The sequence below is a fragment of the Triticum dicoccoides genome, chromosome 6B (assembly GCF_002162155.2).
Source record: "Triticum dicoccoides isolate Atlit2015 ecotype Zavitan chromosome 6B, WEW_v2.0, whole genome shotgun sequence".
NCBI lineage: Eukaryota > Viridiplantae > Streptophyta > Magnoliopsida > Poales > Poaceae > Triticum > Triticum dicoccoides.
In genome coordinates, this window is record NC_041391.1 from 635,182,729 (window position 1) to 635,193,903 (window position 11,175).

Consider the following 11,175-nt stretch of genomic DNA (forward strand, 5'->3'; position numbering starts at 1 on the left):
CACACCGCCCAACTCTCGTTTTCCCTCTCTGTCCCAATTCCCTTCTTTGTATTTCTTCTCTTCCCGAGCGAATAGGACTGAGCCGCCACCCAGCGCCTCTTACCGGTGTGTGCGTCGCATCTTACCTCACGTCCCCACAGGAGGAATAGCGGAGTTAATCCATGCTGGAACCGGTAGCTGGCCACTGCACGTCTGGCGGCAGACTAAATACTACTAGAAGCATGAACAGGAAAGGAAGGGGAACTGGAAAAGGAAAGTGGAAAACAATCTGTATGCTTCCATTGTATAAGAAAAGCACAAGAGGAAGTGAAAGAAAGAATTTGAATCGGGAGGGAGGAATCAAATCAAATGACTTTGTACCAAGCTCACACATCACTGCAAAACATCACAGGTCTGGCATTCCATCAAATAGCTACAGTGCAACTTGATCAACATATATCTTTTTTCCCCAAACTCATGTATGATCCAATGACGAAGCCAGATCTCACAGCATCAAAGTACTGGAGAGATTAAAAAAACAGAACGATCTGGAGACACTTGACAGGGCCACCAAAGTGCCCACAAATCACCATGATCGTTCACGACGTGGGGCCACCGGGTGGATTGAGACTCCATCTCTGGAACTGTGAGATGTGGCTTCCTCGAGTTGGCCACTGTATGCGTCCTCACACCGTCGGAACTCATGCGAAATTAGCAGCCTCACGCACACCGTCCAAATCAAGGAGCTGGGATCTAACAGTTGCTTCACACGGGAGACAAACAAAAGGAATGCAGTGGGAACAAGAGAGAGGAAGCTGACGTGGGCATGTTGACCTACCAATACTAGGGTCAAAACCACCTCAAACTGGGAAGGGTTGTAATCTGAGCTGTTTTAAGAGTTTAAGAGTGTATTTTGAACGGTACTAAAACTGAGTGTTGTAATCTGAACTCCAGCACATGTTTAGGGGGGTAATATGGACTTCTCTCAACAACAAAAAAAATCATCTAAAAAAGTACAGTAAGAAACCTCTCGATGACCTACATCATCATTTGCATCTTTTCTCACAGTGGAGTTACGCGAGGAGGCTGCAACAGCAGCTGCAGCTTCTGCTAGTACAGCCTGGGCTTCTTTATGTCTCTTCTCTTTTCTGCCACGTTTCTTAGCTTCTCTAACGTCACGAAGAAACTGATTGACACGGATGAAGTCCCATTTCCTTTTACTGAAAACATCCAACTCGCAAGAAAGATTCTGGACAACCTTTACTATTAAGTCTTCTGCAAGATTCAAGTGTACAGTGATTCAGAAAAATGAAGACACAGCAGCTTCATTATATTAGGGCAGCTTCATGGACAGTGTTGACACAAGGCCATTGACGTAAAATGAGCAACAAAGGAATTGACAAGGTATTATTATTCTGGAAAAACGCCACCAGAAAAGTAACAGATACAAATAATATATTAACAGAAGAAATCTTACCGCATCTATGCTTCAGAACCATAGCATTGTCAAGCAGCCTAGATTGTAAGAACAACATTTCTGCTTCTACTTCATCATCAGGCGAATGATCAAGGATTCCCAGAGCTTTTGCCTTAGAAATTTGATCTGTCACATCAATTCCTGTTGTTTCCGTAAGTTCTACTGAGGAATCCACATGCCTTTTCTCATCGGAAGAGCATAATTGCTCTTCTAATAATATTAGACCACGGAAAAATAGATTCAGTTAGAGCGTGGAAAGTAAAATGTCATTTAAATATTAAGATGCCAAAAACATATAAAAAGTATTTATTTGGAGAAGGTATTAAGAATTTACCAGGACGATACTGTGTCTGCTTATTCTGCTTCAAATCATGGTTCCATAAATGAGCAATCTTTGTCTTGATAAATGGATGGATGTAAGAATGAGAATCATCAAAGCTGCATGAAGCAAAATAGGGTTCAACAACCTGAGCAAAATAGGAGGACCTACGTTCATGCAAAAGAAAGAAAAAAAAAGTGGTTTGAAAGTAAAGAAAGAAGATGGTTAGAAGAATCCACAGCAGAATAGGCCAAAAAACAATTAGTTGGGTTATTTACTTGAAAAAAGGCTGTCCATGAACGTGATCCATATTACAATCATGATGATTGCATATGCCATTTTCAACTGAATCTGACCCATGTTTAGCATCATCAACCCAAGAAGAGGTTTTATCCAATGAAGATACACACTCCTCCACTTCCGAGCCAAGTTCAGCGTCAGTCAAGTCGTTACTTTTCCTTCCAAGTGATGTATCTGTTTACAACATATTGTAAGAACTAGAATGATACCACACAATTATGTGAATAATTATGTAAATAATTTGTTAAATAAAACATATAGATTTTAAAAGAAAATACTGTAATGTATATATAAACAGTCCTTTCTGCGTGAATAAGAGTTAACTTTCCCATCTAGGTCCATAAAATAAGCAATGCTTTCAGAATTTCCATAAGGAAATCCTGTCTGTGAAAGGGATTTCTATTGATTTGAGGATTTCTATACCTTCTCGTTGCATGCTTCGTTTCACCCGTTTTTATTATGTTCCATGTATCAGATCATTTGAACCCGTTAAAGGAAATAAAATACCACTTACAAGTTGGAAGAAAGATAGAAGAAGCTTTACACTAAAACTTCCAAGTCACCTAAATTTTACAGAAGCTAACTTTCAATGGTACAATTTCAAATTCAACAATGTCACTGCATTTAACATGCAATGCCTTCAATTTCGCCTATTTTTGTTGTGCAGCGCTTTGAGCCCACAAAAGAAATGAAATCATTAAATTAATCTTGCAAATGACTAGCTATGACTTTAAATGAAAGATTTAATTAAAATACAAAGTTTTGCTCATTTGTCATCACAGCGGCTTCACAAAGTAATCACTGTTTCAAAACATATTTACTTGGTCAGGCAACAGGTGCCTCCATCCATTAGAGTTTTCTGATAGGAATAGATGCAAGGTGTGGGTCCTAGCTTAGAGGTAGATTTGCGTATAAAGACTGGGTGCTCTTATAATTTTCACTTTTTGATAGAATAAGTAGTTGAAAGTTTCTTTTTGGGGTCATAACAGTAAAATCTTACTAGAATAGAAAACACTACTACATAATTCAGCACAGAATAACAAGCTCAAACTGGCCCTAGAATGAGTTGGTCGAGCTAGTAAAGCACTCTATGCCTCACAAAGAGAACATTTACCAAAACATATTAATTAAAGGTTTCTTGCATGGCAGTAACAACGGAGAAGAACTGGTCTTGCCCAGTACGAGAAATAATTAAGAAGACACCGGCAATAGCCTTAAAACACCCACAAGCGATAAATGTAGAACAGCACTGTCACGCCCATTGCATTGCATCATTGTAAGGAATAATAAAAGTGAACTTGTAAGTTGTAACCCAGTTACACCTACGGGTGGAGATATCTAATATAGTTCAAAATTATAACAAATGAGTAATGCATGCTTGAAATTTGCAACCAATTAAACACCTTAAGAACACGGGAAACAAGGATCCTATGTAAGCTAGGAAAATTCACAAAGTTGGCAGCCACCTCATTATAATAGAAGCAGACAAGCTAAAACAAAGAGCATTTAGAGCTGGTGCAGCACTAAGTGAAGTTCTTTTCAGGCTGCCTCTCAGACTGGGTCGTGCCATATTTGACATCTAACTGGTAACCTTTGTTTAAAATGTTTGTTTTGCCTTGCCTAATTTGGTTACGTGAATGAACAATTAACCAAAATAAAACTAACATTCAGTGGCTAATACAAAAGAGAACAGAAGAACAAAACGGCAAGCAACTAAAATGCTATCTAGAGCCTAGAGGTCATGCGAAAGGCAGTGATAACTCTGGAGTACTGGTCTCACAAAAGATTTTTACCTTGAAGTTGATTTGGTATCTCCATGGAAGTATCAAATACTTTATTGCCAGAGATGCTGTTTGATATCTGTCACAAGGATGGGAATCAAAACTGCGTCCAGATTTAAAGATCATTTCCTTAAGACCGTAAATAATGAAAGCACAGCCTACTAAGCAAAGGTAACCTGGAGGTCACAACCTAACCAGAATAGGGAGACACAAACGATGATGACAGAACTGAATCTAAACGACATCGGTTAGCTATCATCTCAGTTGAACTTGAGGTAAAGATTAAGGAGACACCCCGAAAACCAACGCTCGGCAGGGAGAGACAAATTACATTTAAGGGACAATCCGTTTGTGAACGCTAACAGAAAACTCATCTACCATTTACTGCTGAATTTCAGATAATATACTTGCCATTTAGCACGGAATAGGTCCTGCAATCCTACATAATCAGTGTTCACAGCAAACAACGTACACACATATCACCTTGGCCACTTGGCCTTGTGGAATTTAAAAGAAATCCCATTAGAGCAACTAAGGATATCTCTTCCCTCAAAAGAACACAACAGATAAAATTTCCCTTATTTCCATTTTATACTTTCTGCAACACACTAAAGCTCGCTGGAAAGCAGATATGGGTGCAGAAACATTGTCAATTAAGGTCTATGCTCACTTTGTCCATTATGCAGGAAAATAAATCAAAGAAAACTATTGTCTACACACTGATATTTCATGCTTCGCACCAGTTCAGGTACAAGAAACAAGCAAAGCTTCACAGAATACTCAATAGTATGTTTTTCTTACCAATTTTTCATCCACTTCCTTTGAAGTATCCTTGCCTCCAACTTGGGACAAATTTCCAGTATATTCTTTTGCAAGATCTTCAGCAAGAAAATACTCATGATCAGCACTTCCTTTAACTACGTTCTTTTTTCCATTTTCCAAAGTAGTTCCAGTTGCACGTATTGCCTTCTCTTCTTCAAGAATCTTGTCGTTATCTTTAGATCTTGGTGATGAGGGTTTTGGTACAGCAGAATCTGACATCTCAAATGTAGCTCCTTTGTCCTCTGGGACTAATGAACTCTTCACATTGACACTATCTGTACTGTCAGACCCATCTAGTTTGTTATCTTGCACCACCTCTGAGCTCCCTTTACGAGTGATTGCTTGAACAGCTAGTATATGTGCAGATTTTTGAAGCCACTTGATGATTTTCAACTTCAACCCATGGGAAAAGGTCGTAGTTTCACCCTGAGAATTAGAGAATTAGCAAAATAGCTTGGAAATAAATTTGTATTACTAGGCATAAGCTACATCCAAAGTACCACGAGAGCAGCTTCCAAGGATGCTGAAGAAATACCCACTTCGGATGCTATATCACTCACGCTAACATTCCCTCTGTCGATTAGCTGCAAATACAATAGACATTAAAAAATCCTTGCCAAAGGCTCAGCAGTACATGGCTAAGTAATTATTGGATTCTGAATCAGGACTGCAGTTAGCCAGTTACCTTTTTAAGCACCATAGCAATATCACCAGAGTTTCTCATAAGATTCTCACCAACTGAGGGATGATCAGTATCAATTTCCATATTTCGAGTTGCTTGAGTATTTAAATTTCTAACTTTATGGGGCAAAGCACCATGCTCCATTGTCTCTACTTTGATAAGGTTATCAGGGTTAAAGCTACTGGTTTCATGGTTCAAGGATCTGTCCTTTTTCTTGCGTGTGAACCTCAGTTTTGGTATCTTTCCACTGCCGAGATTTGCATCGTTCAGCCTCACTTCTGTAGGCCTCTGCTCAGATGCATTATTACCTTTGTCTACAGAATTGACATATCCAACTGAAGAATGCTTTGAGCAAAACGCTCTCAGCTCAACCTGCAGAACAAACAAACATGAAAAATGAACTGCAACAATCTACATAAGGTTGTGGCAACAGCCAGAAGATAATGATCTCACATTAGGAAGTCCAGATTTTCCCCATATCTCCATTTGGTGCTTGGACTCTCGTGCACATATAGGATGAAAGGCTGTCCGGCAGGCCCCTGAAACCACATGGAGCTTAGCATTAACAACATGCAAAAGTTGGTAAAACTCTGCATGACTGGATAGTAACCATAAACTAATAATTCTTTAGCATGGCTATATATATCATAGATGGTACTAATTATAATTGGCAGAAAAGTTGAGGGAAATAACAAAGATAACTCAAACAGAACATGTTTCTTTTCATATAATGTATCACATATGAACAGCTTTTAGGGCACATATTTAGGACATAATTCAATGCTTACTCTATTTTAAGCAGACACTTCATATATCAAAAAGAGTTCAGGGTATTGCGATATCTAAGAGAATGTTCCAGCCATGAGAAAATAACACAGAAAACAATGTTGGTTAATTAGGCAAACAAGTCAATCAACACAAGACAATAACAGTATCACAATGAAATAAGTGTCAATCACATAGCCAAGGAATCAATCAACATAAAACAAGATTCCTTCATGTGGCCACAAGAAAATAACAGAGAACATCTTCGTTTACTTAGACAAGCAAGTAAATTAACACAAGACAATACCAAAGTATCACAGGACACTACTTTAGTCAAGGAAAACCTTACTAAGAGGCTGCATCCACTCGAGCACTACAAGCCAAGTGCTGAAAGTGATGCTGGCTTTTTGGAAAGTAGCACCCGGTGAACACGATATTTTCACGGGAAAAACAGCAGTCACGCATAATGCACCATTTTAGATGATGAAGGTGGCACCCTGGCCTAATGGTCTTATTATAAAAGACTACTACAGAAGTTTGTCACTCCACATAGGAGAAAGGATAGCAATACACTGAAGAGATACAAGCCGAATCAAATATCACGAGGCCTATTGCTAGATCACTATTTTAGAAAGCATTCTAATGCCCCAGCCTGGTACAGCAGAATACGGATCATTATGCTTGACTGCAAACAGCATCCTACACCTAATTTTAACAATTAATGATACAACACAAGGCTGCAGTTCTCAAGCAATATTCTGCAAAACATATGGTCTCATAACCTTACGAATTATATTTAGTCAATCAAACTCAAAATGTGATAATGGAAACAAAGAGTAAAAGTACATACCATGGCTGCATCGAATGCATGCACCATGCTTAACCTTGCAAATGTTACACACCAGTTTCCTCTGATTCTCTTGCACCCATCCAACATTTGTAATAGGCTCCATTGAGTCCATGTCCTCCACAAGAGCCTCTGGCCTCCAAAGAGTACAAAATAAGTGTGCGAATTTTAGGTTGCCTCCATCTGCAGTTCGACTAGGCTCCCCTATTACAGGTTTTAGGGCCCCTTTCTCCTTTGGGCATAGCAAACACGGCATTGAAAGGGTGATGCCTGCATCTTTCTTCAATGAGCACCCTGTCGACTCCACATACTTGCACCAAGTGCACAACCACTGGCCATCTGGCACAACATGCAAACCATAGCACCACTGGTGCACGGAAACCTTGCAGTTGTTACAGCAAAGCATCCTATTTGACGCCATGTCAGTCTCTCCCAAACAGCAAACATCGCACATCGTCCCAGCCTGAGCTCCCAGGCGTGGAAGCAGCACAAGCTGCTCTAACCCAGCATCCACACCTATGAGCTTCCTCTTCTTGTTTGGCCTCTCAGAAGTGAGCACAACTCGCTGCCTTGCTCCTAGCAGCCAATTCATCGATGTGCCTGCCTCATCTGCGCATGTTGGTGACGCGGTGCCGCCGCTGCTACTACCTTGCTCCACTTCCATTGGCCACTCCCGCTTCACAACAGCCTCATGTAAGCGCTGCTCGAGGCTCTGGTCACCACGCTCTCTGGTAGTAACCAGCTGCTGCACGACCACATCATGTATGCCCTGCTCCACACTCATGCTACTGACAAAATCGATGGTCTGCCCACTGCGCTCCTTGGTACTGACGACCTCCTCGCCGCCCACGCCCAGGTAGGAGCTCGTCTCAGCCACAGCGACATCAAACGTCTCGCCTTGGTCCAGCAAGTCCTGGGTGGTGCCCAGAAATGGGATGGCGAGGCACGGGTCGAGCTCCCCGTGGGCGACGGGGAGCTTGGGCGCCAACATTTCGACGTCGCCCATGCTGACCGGCCTGAAATACGCCTCGAAGTGGTCCCACGCGCCCTTCTTCCCGGAGGAGAGCGCCGCCGCGTTGAGCTGCGGCGGGCGCTCCTCGGCGGCCGCGTCCGGGAGCTCGAGCTTCTTGTGCTTCTTGCGCCTGTCGCTGGGCCCCGACCAGCTGACGAGGCGCGCGGGCAGGGTGGGCGCCCTGGACGCCGTCTCCTCGCCCTCGAACGGGGTCCGCAGGGACAGCGCCTTCCTGGCCTGCTCGAAGGGGTCGACGCCGCCGAGGGCCGGGCCCGCCGGCGAGCCCTCGGCGCCGGCCATGCCCCGGGCGCTCATGCGGGGGAGGGGCGCATCGCCGGGGGAGGCGCCCGCGTCGGGGGGAGGAGGCCTCCGGCGAGGCGGGACGGCGGGGAGGGCCGGGGCGGGGCTAGGGTTAGGGTTTCGTTCCGAGCGAGCGACCGACCGGGGAGAGCTCTGCTCAGTTTCCCGACCGCGCCTTCGATTTCTCTCTCCGGCCCGGTTTTCTCGGTACGGGGTTCGGATCCGATGGGAGGGAGGGAGGGAGAAGAGGGGGGAGCGGGGCGGGGTGGGGTGGGGTGGTGGGGGCTAGCTGGCTAGGGGCGCGTACCGCGTAGTAGGCGTGCGTGGCCGCGCCGGGACACGGGGTCCGTTGTGCATAGACCCAAATCGCGGGCTGGATACACGTCGCAAACGGCAACTTTACAGCCCCCGGGCTGGCGTACGCGCGGTGTTTCGTTCGGGTGAAGCGAGGCCGGGAGTGCAGACGGAACGGAAAACGGGGGAGCGTGTCCCGTCCTACTGTCAACCGCATTTGGAGGCTTCCATCTCTGGCGATTCGACGGTGCAGGATGGACGCAGCACGAGATAGGCACCACTATTATTTTGCGGGTGATACACACCCTGGAATGTGATCTGATTTTTTTAGCAGATAATTGCAGTGGGGTATAAGTATTTATCAATATACTATCTAACTGGCGGACGTTCGCTGGGATGGAGCTCACAGCGAACGACTGTAAAGCCGTTGGATTGTGATCAGACGCATGTCATTCTTTCAAAAATTGCACTGCATCGCTGGCATTTTTTTCTAAATGGCAAGTTCCCCTTTCATACATGGCAAATGCATGGCAATTTTAGTTGTATTTGCATGGCAACTGGGGCGTTCGCTGGCAATTTCTCCCGAGCGAGCGTTCGCCAGATAAATGTGTCCATATTTATTAGGATTATATATTTGGTACGCATTTTTAGACTTTCGAAGAAAATGCAAGGATTGTATTTGGTAAGCATTTATTGACTTGCCAAAGAAAATATTAGCATTATACTCCCTCCGTCCAGAAATACTTGTCGCAGAAATGAATAAAAGTGGATGCATCTAAAACTAAAATACGACTAGATACATCCATTCCTTCGACAAGTATTTTCGGACGGAGGGAGTATTTGGTAAGCATTTATTGACTTCCAAAGAAACATTAGAATTATATTTGGTAAGCATTTACTTACTTGACAAAGAAAAATATTACGATTATATTTGGTAAACATTTATTGACTTGCTGAAGAAAAAACATTAGTATTATATTTGGTAAAGCATTTATTGACTTCTAAAGAAAACAATACTCTCTTCGTTCCTGCATATGGATGTATATAAACATATTTTAGGGTGTAGATTCATTCATTTTGCTCCATTGTAGTACATAGTGAAATCTCTAAAGAAAACTTATATTTAGGAATGGAGGGAGTATAATTATTTATTTACCAAAAAATGTGGGATAGTTGAGACAGTTTGAAAGAAAAAAAACGGTGGAGAAGAACTGTCGATGGGAGGGGGGAATCAAAATGAAAAGGGGAATGAGAGAGCGTATATGCGGGAGGTTGGACAAAGGACGAGCAGACAACAGAACGTTACACATATTTTATCTTTCTATCTACTTAAAGTATGCGAAGAGATTATATTTGGTAAGAACTTTTACCTAATAAATAAATAAATAAATAAATTGGTAAGTCAATAAAATATGGGGTAGTTGAAACTGTTTTCCAAAAAAACAAGGATGGTATAGGGAAAAAGATCAGAATGGTGAGAGGGTAGGGGTGTGGTAGGGGAGGTTGGGCAAAGGACGAGCGATCGAAATGTTAGGAGAGTTTATTAAGCAACATATGTCGCGTCATGGATCACCACACCATGAATTGGCTTGTCTAAATATTTCAAATCATAATGATTTTTACGACCAAAAAATCAAACGAGAAAAGGTAAGAACAGTAGCACAGAATGCAATGCCATTGTATCGAAATTGTAGTTGTAAAGGATTATCAAGAAATATAGCATCAAAAGTTTTCACAGCCTGCAAGCTCTCCTTCGTAGCAAACCACCAACCGCTGGCGCCAATAGCCCTGTTGCTAGCGGCAAAGCAACCATCGGAGCAAACTTGGTGACGGTGTTCCGGGCGAGAGGACTCTCACCACGTCAGTTCCCGGCCTCGTGGGCCGGGCTGATGACCCCTGGGTCGGCTCCGTCCTAGGCCATATTGGGCGGCCCATGGCGGGTTATACAGAGACTCTGGAAGACTTGGCATGCAATCTAAAGATATCAAAGTTGTGGAGGACTCTACCTCCACCGGCGTAGCCGACTAGTATCTTTAACCCTGGGACTCTCAGTGTGCTATATAAGCCATGGGTTGGGCATAGGACAACTTACAATCCCTTGGTACTTTATCTGAGCTTTGTATACTCACCAACGCAATATACACGAACATGAGTAGTGTATTATCTCCACCGTGAGAGCTCGAACCCGGATAAAATTCTTGCTTTTGCTACCATCACACCCAATCACCTAGCTAGTATACCCTATGACACGTCTCCAACGTATATATAATTTTTAATGGTTTCATGATATTATATTATCACTTTCATATACTTTATATGTCATTTTATATCGTTTCTATGGACTAACTTATTAATTTTGCGCCCAGTGTCAGTTAATGTTTTTTGCACATTTTCGATTTCGCGGGGAAAACATACCAAACAAAGTCCAAACACGCTGAAACTTTGTGGGAATTTTTTCTGTAATATATGTGACACTAGAAGCTTCGAGAGGAGGCCAAAAGACCCACCAGGGAGCCACAAGCTCAAGGGGTGTGCCCCTAGGGGGCGCCACCCAAGCTTGTGGGCCCCCGTGGCTTTGTTTGACCTATTTCTGGCTC

At 43.0% G+C, this 11,175-nt stretch overlaps 1 protein-coding gene across 3 annotated transcripts in view; it reads right to left on the reverse strand.

Moving 5' to 3' along the window:
- Nucleotides 1-8,299, reverse strand: part of LOC119322622 — a 17,509-nt gene extending 9,210 nt beyond the window's left edge. For all 3 annotated transcript variants that reach the window (XM_037596108.1, XM_037596109.1, XM_037596107.1), the window contains exons 1-10: nt 6,976-8,299; nt 5,814-5,899; nt 5,364-5,732; nt 5,179-5,262; nt 4,658-5,104; nt 3,869-3,935; nt 2,054-2,249; nt 1,791-1,894; nt 1,457-1,666; nt 1,022-1,254 (exon numbers count right to left, since the gene is read on the reverse strand). In XM_037596108.1, coding sequence (XP_037452005.1) covers nt 1,022-1,254; nt 1,457-1,666; nt 1,791-1,894; nt 2,054-2,249; nt 3,869-3,935; nt 4,658-5,104; nt 5,179-5,262; nt 5,364-5,732; nt 5,814-5,899; nt 6,976-8,299 — 3,120 coding nt within the window. The remainder of the gene's footprint in view (nt 1-1,021; nt 1,255-1,456; nt 1,667-1,790; nt 1,895-2,053; nt 2,250-3,868; nt 3,936-4,657; nt 5,105-5,178; nt 5,263-5,363; nt 5,733-5,813; nt 5,900-6,975) is intronic.
- Between the last annotated feature and the right edge of the window lie 2,876 nt (nt 8,300-11,175).